Source organism: Danaus plexippus, chromosome 17, assembly GCF_018135715.1.
Source record: "Danaus plexippus chromosome 17, MEX_DaPlex, whole genome shotgun sequence".
Classification (NCBI taxonomy): domain Eukaryota; kingdom Metazoa; phylum Arthropoda; class Insecta; order Lepidoptera; family Nymphalidae; genus Danaus; species Danaus plexippus.
In genome coordinates this window covers 590,141-610,776 of record NC_083548.1, presented here as the reverse complement: position 1 = coordinate 610,776, position 20,636 = coordinate 590,141, and the positions used below count along the sequence as shown (strand labels likewise).

The window sequence follows — 20,636 nt, the reverse complement described above, 5'->3', positions numbered from 1 at the left end:
ACAATGATAAGATTGCTATCCAAGATTAAAACTATAGTATTGTACATTGATATCTAGAAATTGTAAAAAAAACGAAACAGCAAAAGATTTATACAATATTTAGTGACGAACAATAGTTTTAATGTGTAAAAGAAATACGAGGAAAGCTTTAAAAGGTCATAAAGGTCATAAGTAACAGAATCATTCTTTTTACTTTTATATTGTCAGAAACGTAACTAGTATTAAGAATACCTATCAAAGAACATGATATAAAAAAAAAATAAAAAGAAAACAGAGAAGAATTCTCTTAATAATATAAAAACATACTTTATAAAAAACCTTGTTAATAAAACACAAAAAAAAAATGTTTGAAAATGTTGAGAATTTCGGTATATTATTGATAAAATTGACTTTTAAATTCATATGTTTTCGAAAGTATTTTCCCAGTATTAAATTACGAATTCCAAGACATGTTTCTGAAAGATTTGACAAGTTTTAATATGAGGTACAAACTTTAAATATACACTTGAAAATATTATTATAAGGCGGATACATTTAATTTATGAACTCTGGATACTTTTGTAAATTCTTTCTTTTCATCATAGTTTTATACGGAGAGATAGTTGTCATTCATTCAGAACATATCCTCTAAGCAATATTTACTTTTTACAAGCACTGGAATGTCCATTATTGTCTTCACATTGTGAGATATAATGATTGATATAAGTACGTATTGTATGTAAAAAGAAGTGAAGTAATTTTTAAATTGTATTTTTGGAACAGGTTTAAGTAATTGATGTATTTATAAATTGGTTGTTCTGTCAGCTGCAGAACTCTTTTATTTCTGTGTTTCTGTCCCACAAAAATATTTCATATGAAATAATAAAAAAAAATTAACAATCTTAGAGCACTCATGTCCAATATTACTTAAATAAAATAAATAATAATGTGTATGCCTGCAAACTGACAAAAATGTTATACTGTAACAACAAATAACTGGAAATAACTGACCATTATACTTAAATATAAATTTAGCTTAATTAAAATCAAATATTACGTGAATAGTAATTAATATTAGGGATTATTGCATATCATGTGATGTATATTCATGAATGTCGGTAACACTATAACGTGTGCTGATTTAATTTATAATAAACCTCCGCTGGGCCATTTTAAAATGCATCATATTGCATGTCGGAATAACAACAACCCACTGTGTATTCGTTGTCCAATTAAAATTTCACGCTAGGTTAAGGCTAAAAACTGTTTTATTTTGACGATTCTTTTAATTTTGGATGTAATGATGAGTATGGCATTGTTTTGGACTTTATATAGCATATTTGTGCCACTTTCAGTTCACAAATTAGAAAAGGACATAAATGTTTATTGTAAACTATTATTAGCTATGTTATAATACTCTTCACTCGACACAGGTTTGAGACGAAAAATATCATGCGAGTCAGAATAAATTATATTATTATTTTTGTCGAAAGCCAAACCTAAGACACCGTTCACTCTCACAAGCCGTTTGACTTTCTGAACCATTTTACTTATCACGAAGATTCCAGTTTCACTGCACAAATGTACGTAACCGAAATTATCAACGGCCATCCCGAAAAATCTTGGTATATCCTTCAACAATATAGCATCTCCCTGTCCTCTCTTAATACCGAACAATCCGGAGCCATTTATGAAGAAGGTATTATTATCAGCATCAAAAACGAACTGATTAACAGTCGTGTTCTGCAATTCAAGAACCGGTTGGACTATTTTGTTCTCGTAATAATATGCTTTGAGACTGGGGAATTTTATAAAATACAAACGTGATTTAATTTGTAACCACCAGACGTCTAAATTGGTTACATTTAGTCTCTTAAGGCTTCTCAAAGGCCGGTTATATTTGTAAATGCCATGACTACCGCCAAAGTAGATTTCCTCCTTTGAATCGACTGCCATCGCAAAAGCATCTTTGACTCCTTTTATTACGGTCAGTTTTTTCGTGTCAATGTTTAGGATTGCGGGCAGATATTCCCCCTGACCAGCATCAAAGCTGAAGTAAAGCGTGTTAGAAGCTTTACTGACAGCTAATTGGTTCGGACTATGAGCAAGCGTTGCCAAAGTTTCTTTGATGTAGCACCGCTTGGTTGACTCTTCCGAGGTTAAGTCACAGAATTTGTTAACATCTATCATATATCTAATTGAAGCTACTAACGGGTATACACCAATAAGCATATAAACTCTAAAAACAATCATGTTTTTGGACTAAAAGTAATAAGATTTCCAGCTAACAAATGAGTGTTACACTGTTTGCTCTCTCTGTACACACGAACGCATTGAAATGTTTGCAAAACGTTGTTTGTCTCAGAAGCTCAAACATTCACTTTTGTGTACAAACAACAAATACCATAAACAAACAATACATTATTCGAAGATGAATTAAAATATTTCTTATTACTTTTATTTTCAATATTTTACCAATGGTTCTTACTGAGTCTATATAGAAAACTATATAGAAAATAACAATACATTAAGTATATAATGAGGATAGAAAAATGCAATTAAAGAAGGCTTGAACACGTCTTTTATAAATTTAAGTCATTTTTAAATTATCTTACATCACATCTACAATAAAAATAAAAAATCTTTTTGTTAAAGTACTTTATATCAATTTGTAAAATCATTCTAAACCGTGAATTCAATTTCTGTATATTCAGGAAATAAAAGTTTATTTACACCATTCAAATGGGCCATTATTTCGTTTTACCTTATTTTAATGATGTCCAACAGTAAATCTATTTTAATAGTCTACATTCAGTACATATGTGAAGTTATTATATGTTCACCTCTAACTGAAAGGCTCAAATGAGATTTAAAAAAATGTATATTAAGGTTAGTTTCGTGAATTTCACTGATTTATATAAAAATGTGTGAAAGTCACGGACTTATAATTACATATGAATTTGACTTATTAAGGCAAAACACATTTAACAAGTATGATATTTTTTTATTATAATAATGTGAAGTGACAAACCAGCTTGCCAGGAATAGAATAAACCAATGTCCCAAAAATTCATATTCTGCTTACTTAAATCTTTTCAGCTCGACACTTTATTATTAAATTTTCCTTTATTTAAAGCTGTCAGTGAAATATCCATTTGAATTGAAGGAAGCTTCTTAATTTAAGCACGCATAAGCAAAATCCAACCGGATTTATATGACAGGGGAATTGATACATTTAAGATGCAATTAAAACTATTAAAAGATTTTAATCAATGTTATATGTGAAACAATATTAAAATAATCCTTTTTAAAAATGCTTCCCTATTCAATGGATTACATCTGTATGCACCAAAAAATCTAATATGATTATAGTGAATTGAATATTTATCGTTCCCGGTTACTTTAATAATTACTCGTATTTTGTGTGGATGCGGCGTGCGGTGAGCGGAACACAGTAAATATTGTAATGCATATTGTATTATAACCGCATAAAAACCATTGTAATTATACAGATTGAATCGTAGTGGTTAATCTGTATAGGGAAATAATTTAAGATAACACATTTCATTCAATCATGTAATCGAATCAATATGAAAACCTTATTCTGAATAATTAGACTGTCAGTCCTTTTCAAGCTCACACAAATAATATTACAAAGCAATTCACTTATATTGTACTGAAAATGTATAAAATGTTATTTGATCTTTAACAATTAACCATAAAAATATATATCATTTTTTTCCTAATCATATATTTTTCTCTCTTCTTGTATATCATTGTCCATATTAAATATATAACTATGGTGTCATATTTAGTTCAGTGTAGCTAAACGTAATTGTTTCCGAAGAAAAACGTCTTCAAGAACTATTTTCTGATTGTTTTTTCAATCGTTAGATATTTAACCAGACAATGACCCGAACAAGAGTACCGCAATAAAGTTGTTTTGGTCTGTGGTTTTAAGTTGGCGAATGGAAAAAAGAAACGACTGTGGGATTCTGTTGAAAAGACTTGTCTTTATTGTTAAAGTACCATCGACTCTATTTAGTACTTACTAAATTCCCCAAGGACAAGAAAAACAGAAACGCTTTGTTTGGTTTTAATTTTTTTCAGAAATTAAGTTATAAATTTGCGAATATAATTTGAATATGTTTCAATGTTTAATAAAAACTCTTGGAAAACTCTGAGACGAATCTTTTTAGCATTCAATGCATTCACTGGACGGGTGCCGGGATCATCGCATTACAGGGAGGGGAGCCTTAACAGTGCCTGAGACTTGCGACCCAGGTGTAGGTATAAGTGGTCCCTATCTAACGCGCGTTAAACGCTTACCTCCACCATCCAAGCTCCTCTCTCTACCTAACCAAATTTGAAAATAACCTACTAGGGCTACCTTCGAAGACGTTCAAAGAGTGAATTGATGTTAGTTCTAGGCAGGTCCAAGACTATTGCGAAACCCGAACTAAATGGACTGGCAAACTGCTAAACTTATAAAATGAAATGCTTTAGGCTGAAATTTAACCGTCATCCCTGGTGAAAGAAAAAACACTCAAATGAGTAGCTTTACTTTAAAATCAGCTTGTAAATAAAAATCGTTTGATTGGCACATCTATGTTTGAACTCGAGAATCTGTAACCTGGGAGCTTCCTGTTAAAGTTAGACTGAATAGTAGAACCAATAAGCTTCAGTTAGGCTTTCATATGTGCTGTGCCATTCTCAAATTTAAGGTTATCTTGTTTTAATACTGTGGCTTCTAAGTTTTGCAAAGAAAACATGACAGTCTCCAAAAAGTAGGCCCAGTTTTCGGAGGTAAAATATGTATAATTTTTTGATGTTTCATGGACAAAAGAATTAGATATTATGGTTCTTTTTTTCTTTGCCACAAAACTATTATTGAATATATTGATTTAATAATATTTTATGATAAAAATGAGACGGATAACCCTTACAAAGATATATCAAAAGTTGTAAGGTATTTAAATTTATCGCTTCGAATAAACGAATATAAGGCTATGATACTATTGTAAGTAATAAAGTTTTAGTGTCTATTAAGTTACTTACGCTTTATCCTAATTCTAAATAAATGGCATCTTTAATTTAATAGGGGTCGAGTGGAAGCCCTTGATAAATTCTACAATTGTCTTATGATGTACAGAGAGCTGGGTTTCTGGATAAAATTTTCTGTTTCAAATGATGAAGCGTCCTGTATCATATTTAACAACAGATGTAGGTAGGTTTTTGAAATTGCTATGTTTAATAATTTACACTAACGAACGATGTGAAATAATTAACGATTTATATATTTATAATTTAATCTTATAAAATAATTTACGATTCGAACATACTCTCGAATAATTTTAATCCTTTCAAAAGAAATTTTAATTATGATGTTATTGTCATAATTAATAGACTTGGCTAGTAATTTAAAATTAGAATATATAGTTATAGTAAGAATTTCGCACAAAGCTTCATAATATCTCCTTGTGAAAAATCTTTTTTAATTCAACAGAAACCTTTTTTAACCAGCTACGTTTAATCAAATTAAATTAAACAAGACCATTTCAAGCCCAGCCCTAACAGGTCTTCTTTATTTTTTATATATTTAAAACAAAACTAAAAAATCCCCAATACATAATTTAATAAGAAACCAAATAATGAATTATCTTGAATGATGTAATAATAAATAAAATAAAAATATCAAACTATGTTTTGAAATACTAAGAATACAGAAAACATAGAATTGTTATAAACACAACACAACCCAGCGTTTATATAAAAAAATGGAAAAAACCAATACTTACATGCTTACTTATGTCCTATTATTATTTATATAAATAGCTATTATTAAATAAAGGAAACAGAAGTTGTAAAAATATATTTTTATTGTTATTAGAATTGTTAATAAATTATATTTTTTTTAGTTAAAAAACAGATGTCAAAAATAAATTATTAAAACGATTGTAAACCAGGCAATGAAAAAAACTGAAAAAAAAATAACTTCAAAACTTTGAGTCATTGCTTTGTATTGAAATCACGTTCAGGTGATTTTATAAATGCAAAAGTATCTTACAATACGTTTATGTTGTTTACTTCTTAATGTCACTGAATTATTTAAAAATAATTCTTAACTGCTGAAGAATTACATTAAACGAGAAGTAACAACATAGGCATTATTGATATAAATTTGTCAATCAGATTATAATTTCAGTACATTTCTATATCGCAAATAAAGATTAACGTAATATTCGCTTAACATATTAAATTAAAGCATCTCAATAAAACCGTTGTAGAACTTGCCATAAATTGGTTATAAAACTGCAACGTTATTCAACACTTACGATATTCTCATATTTATAGCTTGAGATTCAAAAGGTTATGTCAAGATCGATCCAATAACCACGGAAGAAATTCTTAAAGTAATATTTGAATTACGTAACTACGTTCTGAAACATATTCTGAATTAATCACAGAACACTTTAACCAAAGATAATTGATATCTGATTGGGCCTTTGGTAACTGACAAAAAAAATTCTTGTTCACTTTTAAAAGCTGAATAAGAAAGCAATTTTAATAAAGCATATTGAAAAATGACGTTTTGAAATTTATCCCCAAGTTAATCTCATACTTTCATAGCTATAAATAATTAACATATATATTCAGATTACATCTAGAGATTGTGTCAACACTAAAAGAACTTACTGATAAAGTACATAATATATAAGTGTTTGTCTCTAAGATGTTAATATATTTTAAGTTGTTAGCTAACGATTTCTCTTAAATATTTTCTTATTGTTCTTATGATAAGGTCTTCAGATTCTTTAATAGTATCTTGTTAAAGTTATGTTTTATTTGCAATGTGTTATGAGAGCTAGAAGTTTTAAGTAATACTTTTCGTTTCAAAACTAATTATTCTTACTATCTTTGACAAGTTGGCAAGTTTTCCTTGTAATTAATATATCTAAAACGTGCTTCTTACATGTTCCTTTGCAATTAATTTGGATCCGTCGATCCAGTTTAAAAATAACTACAAACATGTACTTTACAAAATTAATTAACAACCGTGCCGCATTGTAATAAATGGAACATACGAAGTTAAATAACTATCACATTTTCCATAAAGCTCTCTGTGAAACTTAAAATATATACAGACATCTGTCTTTACCTTGTCAACAAACTTATTTTTTCTATAAAATTTTTTGTTCGTTGCATTCAAATAATTTGAAGATCTTCACCAAAAAAATTTTGTTCAAAAGAAATTTTAGTATAAATCATAATTTTTCCTGAGTGCTTAGGGTTTTGGGATACGAGCCAACAGTGAGGCGGAATAAAAGCCTTAAAGTTTACTTTTCATATAGGTACAGCAAGGGTGCAACTCGTAACTGAGAGCGAGAAATTTCAAATTCGATATGCATAAGCTCAACTAGATTCATGCATAATCCAGCGTGTGACGCTAAAATCTGACTTGCCCTATTTTTTTTTTTGTCAGTAGAGGTATACATAAGACACTTTTTGTAGTTTTGATACAAATAAATGTTTATATATCATGCGATGCTATAATAAAAGCAGAAACTCGATTTTATAAGATCAAAGTATATTCGTATTTTCTCTTATATTCATTTAAATTTTGGAGCTTCATTGCTTGAAAATCTGTAGGTTAATTTCTTTAAGACCTTCTTTAAAAAGTTGTATTAAATTTACCTTAAATCCTAATTTATTCTCAATTCACTGTTATAATCCAAATGAATGTCGTAGCTCTTGTGTTCTTTATTCCCAAGGAAACACTTTTATTTATAATGCCACATATACCACGATGTTCAATATTCAAAAAGCCTCGTAATCATCTGTCATCTCCAGTTTTGAAAGACATAAAATGTAATCTTAAAACTTAATACTATACTATATAATGAGATCTAAGATTTTCGCGAGTATTCATTAAAACAAAACTAATATTTTTCGGATTTTACAACTCGAATTTTATTATTTTAAAAATCTTTGCTACTCTTGTGATGCTGACTAAATAGAGGACGAGCTGCAGCATGTAAAACATGCTCTCACCATCAACAACCTACCCGTGCAACAACCAACAACAACCTCAGAATTGCAAGAACCACTTGAAGCCACCCACAGTTGAACGACAACCTGCGATATTACCAGATGGGAAGGATGTTACTGACAGAATAGGCAACATCTTGAAGAAGGTTTCGATCAATACTACAAACCACACAAGAAAGTGAGCCAATTTCATGAAACCTATCAAGAGTACCATTACATACAACAAGCGGGTGTGTATAAACTTTATTGTGACTGTGGCTTGTCATAAATTGGACAGAAAAAGAGGAGCATCAGTACAAAGGTGAAATAACATATCTCCAACATCAAAAATAGGCGCGCGTCATAGTCAGCAGTGTGTGAAGCACAATGGACAAACCAGGCCACTACATTCGGTTTGACAAACTACAAATCCTCGTTCGTGAAGATACATACCGAAGTTAATCCGCGAGGCTATTGAAATTAAAAAATATCCCCATTTCAATAGAGAAGATGGCGGGAATCTATCAAACACCTGGGGATCCCCTTTTAAAAATATAAAATCCCATGTCCGTAATCACACCGAAGGACCTAAGCGCATTAAATAAGCGCATTCTGCCAGCATCCAGAGCGATATGCCTGAAAATTGAGAAATCATTAGCGGTAGATGATAAACAACAGGACCAACTGACAGACATTCACATCTCGTCTGCTCGTGATCACGGTTGCAGATAAGTAACCGAAACGTCGAAATTATTTCGTCTTTTAAAATAACAAAATTTGCGAAGTAAATCCGAAAAATATAAGTTTTATTATATACCTCTGTTCGGCTAAACTTTGTCGACGAATAAATAGTATATGATAATTTGTTCTTTAATTAATAGCCACACGCGCTGCTTAATATTGCAATTCTGTTAATAACACAGGTATCTCATAAATGAGGTCATGGTTTACTTTGTGTTAATATTCAATTACATGCCGTCCTGAGCACGTGAATCGCGTGATGAACGTACAGCTATGCGAGGCTTTATATTGCATTGATCGATAATGGCAAGTTTAAAGTGTTGGTATATCTGAGGCGATATATATATTAACTTAAAAATATTTTAATTCTACTTGAATTATATGTGGCTTTAGTTTTGGATGTAAAAAGTTAATTTATTCTGAACTTTTAAAAGCGGGCAGCTTTTCAACCTTATACAGCTCCCAGCCTGCAATGCGCAACGAAATATTAATGTTGTTTATATTTCAATGATTTTTTTTTATTTTTAGATGTAATTATATATATATATCCTTTTTTAGTATATTAACTTACTTATGTAATGCATAATAATATATTATCTTCATCAGTACATAATTTCTGTGAATTACGTGAAATTCATTATACGTATTATTACAAAACATTTCCGCTAAAATAGAGTATATTTTTCATCAAGTAAGTCCGTCTATAAATTATTAGGATATGTTTGAACAAGTTTGTCAATTAATAGCAAAGCTTAGGCCTCTCGCAATATATAAAATACAGACACATCGCTAAATATGTATGTATCGATTAGCTTATAACCTCATTTTATTAATATAATAAATTGGAAAATAAAAAATGCTTAACCTTCAATAAACGAACAGGCCTCGTTTGTGAGCTTTTCATTTAGCTTCAATGGATCCTGTCAATGAAATTGTTCTATTGATTATTTAGTTGAAGCCCGACTTCATGACAACCATATGTTCCTATAATTGCAAATTGGCAAAAGAAATAATAAGTCAAAAACCAATTAACAGTAGGGATGAATTTTATATGTTCTTGTCCATTAAATACATTTTAATAGGATGTTTAATAAATGACATTTATTTATCTTTTATAAGAATATAACTAAAAAAATATCCAGACCTAAATAACTGCAAAATAGAGTTTTATTTTCCAATTCACTTAAATTTCTGAATAAAATAACCTCTTTAGGTAATTTTGAAGAAACAACACTGTCCAATACTCTTGCCTCGAAAACTTAACACTGCTAGTTATATTATTATCATTATCAACCACGTCGTTAACCTATAGGAATACCTATTGAAATACATTTGTTAGGAAATCGTACTTTTTTTATTTCCATTATATTACACCTACAAGTATTAACATACGGTACATTGAGCTTAACCTATAGTAATTCAAATATTAGTTCAAATAAATTCAAGAAATAGTGTAAGGCGTTTCTACACAAAATATAAAACGGATTTCATACAATGTAACGTATGTTCGAGCAACCACCTCGAACATATTCACAATGCATGAACTGTCATTTAGTTTAAGATCTCACGAGATTACTTGCGTTTTAAAATGCAATCCCGATTCACCCTCTCAGTCACTGGCGTTCAACAAAATGATGTTGGATAGATTTTTTGTTCATTCATACTGCTTTCAGGAAAAAAAAATTGCCAAAAAAATGATTTTTGATATAAGTATCATTGGTTCTAAATATAAGTCTTGTCTATAGATATATTCTAAGCATTTTGTGAGCACCAAAAAAAAATATCCTGACACAAAAATATTAACTACAATCCGTGCATATAATTACATACTAGAATAGAAGTCGAATCATCAGCGCGTAATTTTCAGTTTTTGAATACAAACGCAGCATGAAATGTTACATATATTAGGAAATGGATAATTTTTAACACAAACCTAAGGTAAAAAATTTTAGAACTCCAATTATTATTCATTCTTACAAAAAACAAATTATTTTTCAAGATTCAGCCCATAAGTCAATCGTTTTATCAATCGATTTAAATGCTTCTACGGTGTAGTACATACTAACATCTAGAGATATCATTGTTCTCTTTAAAGAAAAATGATGGAAACAAGAGGAGAGTATTAATGCCAGAAATACATAATTTTATAAGAGTAGACGACATCTGAGTTCAAAGGACTAGTTTCATACAAGTACAATATGATTAATGTGGAGTGTTATCTCACTAAACTTGTTTCATGAATAATTTTAAGCCATTCCTTATTATATCTTTTAAACGACGCTCTTAAATCTTTTAAGAAGTAATATAAAATGTTCTAAGAGTTTCCTTTACAAACTGTGTCTTTCAAACAACTTTCATTGTTAATTCTTGTATTGAGAATGAGATATATAATAAAAACTTATTAAATATTGACAAAATATAATCAATCTTAGGACGCTTTTCATTTCTTTTTTTAAGTCGAGCCTTTATAAATGTTTCATATTTAACAATTCAATGGATAAGACACAATACATAGAGGCGCTATTTTTTTATGTGTGGAGCGTGACGTAGTAATTCATCTTTTTATAAAGTAACCATTGAAATATTGTGTTAGTAAAAGTAAATAACAAAATCATCGATATATTACTCATGCAGATATCTTACTAATATTTTATTTCTTTATTAAAATAGTATTTGTTAGCATTGTCCTCAATACAATGTTCGTTAAATCTCTGTCATTTATATCCCATACGCAGTAAACGAACGCATAATTACTCTAAATATATTTTTTATGAAAAGCCTCTTCCTCATATAAAAGATATAGGCCGTTTTATTTTTGGTTACAACAATACAATTTGGATCACAAAGGATAATATAAATATAGAAAAGTATAATTTCGTAAATTTTACCGGTAATAAAGAATCACAATCTATGGACTGAAATGGTTGCCTGAAAAATATTATTCAATAACAATATTTTAAACTTTTATACTTTGTAACAAGAGGGCACAAAACTTATGAAACTAAAAAAAAATTCTTTAAACTCTTTAGCATTTGAGTTTTATTTTATAACAAAACATAAAATTGACATGATATTTAAAATTCTACAAAAATAAAGTTAATGTACTAATGTATTTATTTTGCGTTATAACGTTATTCGTGTCTGAGTATACTGTTAGTTTTCTAGTATTTAAGGTATAATTCATTGTGTCCTTCATCCTTGTATAACAATAAGGGAATTACAAGATGTACCGTGTTTTATGAACAAAGGATGAATTTATATTTATATACGCTCATATGTAATACATGTCTACCGACTGTGTATATTCTTTTTATATAAATAAATAACTTAATATATATATATATATATTGTATTTCAAGTTTTTGAAAGAAAATAAACAGTAAAACGATATATCTAAATTAAGTTTATATATAATAATACGCCACAAAACCATTTCTAAGCGGATGTCTCAAATCGAGAACAGAATTAGTCCTTTTACTTAAGACGAATAAATGTTCCGAGTAACAAAACCGAACGTTTGATATTGAAACATGATATAATAGTATTGGGCTTGATGGTTTGTAATAAATTATGTACAGATTAGTTAGGAACATTGTTATGATACTTACATGAAGAAATACTTATACGTTTTTACAATAAACTATCATCGATTACTACAAGTAATTATGACTGTATGAAGCCTTAAACCTCTGTTACAGATCGTATCTTTGTAAATATACATAGATATTTTACATATTTAGGCATAAGTAATATTACAACTCGCATAGCATTTAAAACATTATAAATAACGTACTCGACTAAGTCACAAATTTAACAGCTCTCATGATTGTGGTCTTATTGTATAATTGCGGAACCGAAGACTAAGTATGTCTTCCCAAGACTGAAATCTGTTTTTATCACTCAGAACTCATAGAAGAGAAAATTCTGTAATTTTAACCATATAAGCAAATATGTTATAAGTTTAATGATAGAAACGCCGTGTCATGCAAATAAAATATTTATTAAAATTATCATAACATACGCAATAAAATAATCTGCGAAGAATAAGAAAATAAAACAATATGTGTGAAATAAATTCTTAAAAGTTTAGCTACATATAAAATACATTAAAACAAGCAAAACTGTTGAATAGTAGACAGGTAAGAAGGTAATGTAATTCTCAGCTTACGAGATGCTTCCCAGTAATCCGCTTTCTGACCGCAAAGCCGATTGACCGATGCAAGAGCTACGTGATTTTCCATTGCGAATTGCGGTATAATAAATGTCAATGTGAATCACTTACAATACACTACGAATATAATATATTGTAGTATTGTTTCAGACATATACTTAATAAAACTGGTTGCAATTCTTGAATAAACGACAAATCGCAGATTGTGTTATCCAGCAAAACTTAATGTGTCACCTACCTTCGATCCCTTATCAAATATTAATTTTATGTTTCTAGTTCTTTATTAGCTATAAATCTCTTTAGTCAGAATATATATATATATATATATATATATATATATATACTATACCTCGGGTTTATAATAAATTTAATGTATCCTGCCCATAACGAATTTAACGATGTACAAGTTATTAAAAGTCTTTATTTACACATGAATTCATATATAAATTCAAAACATACCCGTCTTTACTTTCCTCGACGTGGACTTTAAAAAAGACTTTTTAGTTTTCCATGACTTACATAATACAATGTATTATTATATTATAAATCAGATAATCGTGAAAGCTCGCTGTCTGCGATTCAATTACTGGTGCGGCAACGGATAGTCTCGTAGCGGTTTGTAAGCGAGGATCAGAGAGGACGGCTGAAGGGATTACGAAATGCATTCAAAGGAAATAATATATTGTGGTATATAATAGAGTCATTACGATTTTTGTCGAATAATACTACGACAATACTATAACATTATACATGCTTATGCTTATTTATAATACGTTAATAAAAACGAATACTAATAGTTCTTTATTAGTTTAAAGTATGTATGCTATGAGACATAGAATAGATTATTTATATTTTATTTTATGAGGTAATTATTTCGTATTTTAATTTGTGTCGTATTAAATAAGATTTTTCTATAAATTTGTTGAAAATAAAATAATGGAAATGTATTTTAATTATAAGTAATATCTTTATCCGCGATGCAATACGCCGGGATGTAGACGATGTAGGTTAATTGTTTTCATTTAATAAAGGTAAAACAATTTGACGTCTTTAGTATCTTCTTAATCAAGAGTAACATGGGATCACTTAACCTCACTTACTTAGTAACTTTACGTATAACATATTTTATTCTCTGTATTCTGTTTTAATTTTGCTTGACATAGGTTCCATAATAATATAATACAATCAGACACTGGCAATCAAAAGGCAATCTACATACAGGCTGGATACCAACAAACGGTTGCAAACGCAATATTATAGTAAAATATCAAAAACCATGTTTTAGATTCATATTTAAATAAAACCATATCTTTGGGAATTCCTAATTGATTATATATGACACAATTTTACCTGACAGTGATTACGAAAAGAGAAGATGAAAAATCACTGAATAAATACGAAAACATATATTTTTTTATTACTAGCGTAATTGTACTAGCGTAACTCTGTTCGTAATGATTTTGATTCCTCGATTTGAATATAAGTATTTATTTTTTTGTTGTCATATTGATAAATTAAAAATATTCTCACACACCTATATACTTGAAAGACGTTCTATTGATCTTTTTATTATTCCTGAAATGAAAGATTCGTAAAAATATATGGCAAAACAACGTGTAACATTAGAAAAATACTTTTGTAATGTTTCTCCATTGTCTGCATTCCAACAATAAGCTGTGGAAATACTGATGTCTAGCCAAAATACGTGAAGTCATCTGAAATTCGAGAAGTTTAATAACAACTTAAACTATTTAATTAAGTTAATAACCCGATACTGAATAAAATTAAGTTACATATTTTAAGACATTCACGGTTCGAGAGCTCCCCAAGTATCACAGAAACTTTAGAAGCTCGGTTCCTTGGAAATTGCTAAGAGGGAAATTAGAATGGAACAAATTTAAAAGTTTCAACGTATTCTGTCTTCCTACGAAAATAATTTTATTCTTCTTGTACCTTAACTAGATATAAATAAGATTTAAAATTAATTAAATTGATTTAAAATTATTATTTTATTGTGTCAAAACAATTTGAAGTTTGTAATCAAAACGTCAGGTAGTAACAACATTTTATAGATAATTTTAACAACCTATCCTATTATAAAATAACCTATTATAAAATATTACTTTCTGCTATGCAATGCTATTCTGCTGTTATTTTGAGAATTTTAAGAATTATTTATAATATATAAGTACTGAATGCTTTTTTGGCAACAACGTATCATAGTAAACTTTAGTGCTAAACCTTATTCAGTGCTTTTTGGACTGTTTAGTTCTTGCTTATAATATAGAAATCCTTACTTTTAACTTACTGTGAAGTGAGCTTGTGAAAAACGAAAAAGGACTTTTTTACCTTTGAGTTAACCAAAATGGAAATAAGAGTCAGTCAGGGTATAGGTCACTGAAACTTAGAAAATTAACATAGGAATTGAAATCGAACTAAAAAAGTACAACAGAAAATCCTTATTAGATCGCTTTCAATTCTTTCTAATTAAATAAATTAATGAAAGCTTAATTAATTCATAAAATTAACAATGATATATTTTTTGACAAAACAATATTATAATTAGTCTGAATTAATTTTCTCAAAGAATAAATGGCATGGCTACAGACTAATTCTTTAGCAATAAAATTAAAAGGAAAAACAACAAATCTATAAATGTAAATGTTCATTTAGCTTTTAAATATTAACAGCATTTTTATAAAAATTTATATAAAACAATTCTACATAAATAGTATTAATTTTTCCGAGCGCGATTCAATTGGAACTGATAGGATTATAGAGACAATCTCTTTGTGATAGTTTCATTTAATTTTATAATCTGACGTAGCTGGTGGAAGGTTTGTGCTACATTTAATGAAGTCAATTTGTAAATAAAAAAAAAAAAAACAAATAAACTGTATACTGCTGTTACGATTTCTAGATTCTAAGACTTGCACACAACCAACCTGCACACAACGCTTTAATATATCATTCATGTTTATCACGTTTATTAATACACAATTAGTACATTCTTCCACAACATCACAATCTACCCACATTGAAATATGTTTTTCATAGTATTTTAAATAAAATACACTAAACGTGTAAGCAATTTTTTTTTTTACCTGCCAGTTATTATTTAAGTGAGTGTTGAAACTAAATTGGAATGTATTTATAGTAATGATATGGTTACTAAGTACCTTTTTTTTTAAATTAATAATTTTTATATTTTTAAAAATATTCAACTATATATACTGTTGCTTTTCTTTGAGAACTCGGGTCCGATAAGATTACTGATAACACATCTGCGTTCTCTGGCTCTCCAAATACTTAATCTATCGCGAAATCTCTCAAGTAATAGTTAGTGTTATTTCTTACCTTTATAAATATCAAACTATAGCTTTTAATTTCCTTATAATATTTATTTCGTTCATTTCTAGAACCTAACTGAAACAGTATTGTAAATGGCCAATGTAAAGTTGTTTTAGAACCATCATATGTATTCACATCCGACATTCAATAATACGTAACACGTCGATTCAGGACACTCATACAAAAATCCATTAAGAAATTTACATATAATACCCATTGAACTTACGTACAGCCAATGTACGTATACCAATACATAAAAATACTTTTGTCTCATAAAGACTTCAAATAAACATGTGATGTGAGAATAGAACTCTGTAGCTTTAAAAGAAAACTTGATGAGCATCAAATATATACATTTATATTAAGCAACTTCCAAGTCAATTTCAGCGACATATTTCAAGAAATCTTACGTTCCGAAAGATTCTTGAATGCCTCCAACTTCGAAATGTTGGTTACTTCAAGACTTCTTAAAGGCAATTGGAATAAATTTAAAACTTTCAATGAGCTCTTCTGTCGCATCATATTACTGAAAAGTACACAATATATACGAGTATGTATGTATACTTCAATTCGTTTTAATCTTCTTTTAAGGGCTCAGTTTACACCTGTGTTAGTTGAAATTTTGAGACATATTTTATATCCCATGTTCATTTATTTTAAATTGGTGGTGTAGTTTAAACTAAAAGAAAAGGTAAAAAGTGCTAAAGTAAAACTCTAAATAAAAGCTCACCTTATAACTATCATATGTTACCTCAGCTATGTTCATTTGCAAGCAGTGAAATAAAACAACCAAAGTGACATGGCTTTTCTTGATTATATTTGGTATCGTTATTTTTACTTAGGGTAAAATAAATAGACACACCATCAATACAAAACGTAAAGAAAGCTACTTTTGATTTCAAAAAGTACACAATTGCATTCAGAAATATACTTCCGATATACATAATATAATGCGATATATATATATATACACTTGGTTTAGATACAACGTCTTCAATTCATATATGTTTTGAAAGAGCAACAATACAAGTAAACAATCTTAATGACTTCTCTTGAAAGCGTTTATTTACAACGTGACTGGTAACGTATTTTGGAAGTCGATGAATTTATTAGTCTGCTATGTCAATAAATTATTGTACAACTTTTAAACATTAAATTCCTTCTTATAAATATTATATTCCGAGAATTCTATTTATACATGTTTTATTCCACTTCTTTTTGTTCAGTTTCTTAAAATGGAGCAAATATTAAAACTGTAATGTAAGAAACTAGATTTATTTATAAAATAAACTTGAACAAATTAACTAAGGAACTCGTTTACACAATATAACGAGAAAAATCTAATTTGCTGTTTAAATAAAAGAGGTCGAGTTAATACCATCAGCGAGGAATTAAACCGTGAAACTTATTCTTTTAATTTTGTTTCCTCAAATAAGATCCATTGAGATAATCGTTTGTTAAATTCGTTGTCAGTTCATTTTTAATTTTAATACTCATATTTTATTTATTTATACACAATAAATATAAAGTAATGGAGTTCATATCGGATAGAATTATTTCTCTGAAAGATCCCTTTCACCTATCCGTTAAACTGAGAAAGAAAAACTAAAAGGATATAAATAAGTAAACATATATGAATAATTAATACTAATACACTACATTCTAATCAATAAAAATATATAGTATACCTAGATAATACACAGAACGGACAGGGAAGGTTTTTTGGAGAAAATGGAGTCGTAAGGGATTTAACTTCTATACAAGGATGCTCAGGGCAGGATGGAAACTAGGCGGGAAAGGATGGATTTGAAGAAATAGATAAAAAATAACTTAAAAGGACGTTACACGGCGTGGTTTGTGTATGCATATTTCACTTGAGTTGCGAGAAAGCCACCTGAGTTGTCGTCGAAAATCAAATACGTGGTCAAAGTTGCGAAAACCGAAGATGAATCAGACCCTAAAACGAAACGCCACTGGAGTCGAATGATAGCAGCAAACATGGCTGTGGTAAGAAATTTTAGTGCGTAAAGATAGAAAATTATGTATACGCTTAAGAAACCGTATAAATAGATGCCTTCATCGACGGTCAAGAATCACTCCAAGGAACATCGTCCTAAATAGGATTATTATAAGTAATGTGTACGAAGTTTTCTATTTTACCTTAATTTTTATATCAGTAATATCAAAATTCTTATGAGACAAGGATAACTAAATGTATAATATGAGCACTGTCAAGTCTTTGTTTAAAGCACAACCGAAGCCTTCGGTAACTAAGCAGAGATATGGCAGTAACATGTGTAATGCGGAAACCATGTAAGAAACTGAGGAGAGAGTTTAAATACGATATTTACTTGTATGTGGAGGGGAACAGAAATATTGAATTTGTCGGAATTGGATGTAGAACTGATATTAGAGGTTTAAGGAGGAGTTTGCGCCCAATTTCATAAGAACGAAATTATTTATAATAGTAGTAAAATTATGTAGATTTGGCGATAGTGAAAAGAAACCTCTCAGCATTCCATGAATTCACCATGCGGGTGCCGGGTCCATCGCGTTGCAGAGAGAGGAGCTTCAACAGTGCCTGGGACTTGTGACCCAGGTGTAGATTTAAGGGACCCCGATCTAACGCGGGTTAAACGCTCACCTCAACTGTCCAAGCTCTTCTCTCTACCTAACCAAATTTAATTTATAATAAAATAATGGAATTTTATAAATTAGTAAGACTGTGCCTACTAGTCGAGAAAATAGTATTAAGAGACTATTACACCAAGTGATTAAAAAAATCATAGCGATGACTTACTTTTTTACAAAACTATCTCATCGATGTCGCAGCTTCTTGAAGGCAGCAAGGTGATCATCATCAGAAAGATTTTGATTTTATCGCCTTTCACCTCTGTCAATTTTTCTCTACCTTCCGTAAGCCTCGGAGAAAAAATATTCTCACAAAAAATTAATTTCGGTGGAACGTATTATTAATAAAATTTTGTGATTTCAGAGTTAAAAATATGTACTTTAAGTCAACGTCCCAAGCCATAAACTGCTGAGAACAATGATATCTTTGGAGTTAAAGAGTAAAATCCCTTAGTTAATCGATTTCATTTAGTTCAAATAATTAATTACCTATTAATTAATTTACCTAATATATAATATATTATTAATTAATTTACCTTCAAACGTAGGAAGAAATAGTTTACAGTAGAGGATTAGCAGATCATAGTAAGAAAACAGAGTAGGCATCTCACCTTAAGCTAGCGCGTGATCTGACTTTAAGAAATGCGTCTGTAGAAGACTCAAAGAAAGACAGACAAACAAATGAAGAATAGATATATTATAATTATTCAGTGATTATTGGTCTTTTAGACCTTTTTTCTTTAATTCGACTGGATAGGGCGTGAATATCATTCCACCGGTTGATAGGAGGATATCATAGGTGGTGAACACTTTACCTCAATATCATCCTATTCACCCTTTTATTTATTGTATTTTATGACACAGGCACTCAGGTCCTTAGTCATGATAACATGTTCGGTCTATAACATATTTTCATGTTTTCGAAAACAAAGTAAGCTGGAACTGAAGAAGATTGAAGCCAGTGTATAGCCTTGCAATATTATTAAAAATATTAACGTAGTAACGTCATGATGACAAAAATAATAAATTCGGAAGTAGTTACACAGAAACATACTGTTTCAAAATATTAAGAAGATAATTTTTTTTAATTGCCCTGTGATAATGTCGAGATTTTTTACTTATTCTTATTTGGTGTTTGGATATTTAGGTGTGGTTGTAAAATTGATTGTTTGATTTTTATAAATTACATTTTATTCTTAAATTTTCAGTAAAAATAACAGGTATTTTGAAAGTTCGCAACAAAACAGAGCCGAAAACCAATACATTATAATTTTTGTATTTATTATTTGGGTAATTAATAAATAATAGCCGTTTTTTAAGAATAATTGCATTACAATTATACCAAAAAAAATGCTGGCGCATTGAAAATCCTTTCGTTTTTTGAGGCCAGTTAAAACAATAATTAAAACTTTAAGGTCATTAGTAAACATATTAATCGAAAAATAAATTTAAAAAATCGTAACTTTATCGCTGACATTATGATATTTTACTCTGATACTGTAATGGTCTCGTCGCGTGTTCTGTCTGAGAACGGCAGCAAACTATACTAAGATAACATCTTCGCTAGAACGTAAGCTATTAAATAACATCTTTATATCACAGAGTAAGTGTTAGATAAGATTGTAGTTATCTTTTCGATTACCGCTGGTAATAAATTATCAATGGTATTAGAAAATTTTTACCAGATTTTAGTAGCTTCGAAGACAGAGACGAAACTTCTCAGCATTCCATAGAT

General features: G+C 29.3%; 1 protein-coding gene across 1 annotated transcript; it reads right to left on the bottom strand.

Moving 5' to 3' along the window:
• Positions 1 to 1,261: 1,261 nt before the first annotated feature.
• On the bottom strand, positions 1,262 to 2,231 carry LOC116771461 (ommochrome-binding protein-like). The gene has a single exon (XM_032663305.2). It carries the CDS (start codon positions 2,209 to 2,211, stop codon positions 1,363 to 1,365), a length of 849 nt encoding a protein of 282 aa, XP_032519196.2. The 5' UTR covers positions 2,212 to 2,231; the 3' UTR covers positions 1,262 to 1,362.
• Positions 2,232 to 20,636: the final 18,405 nt, after the last annotated feature.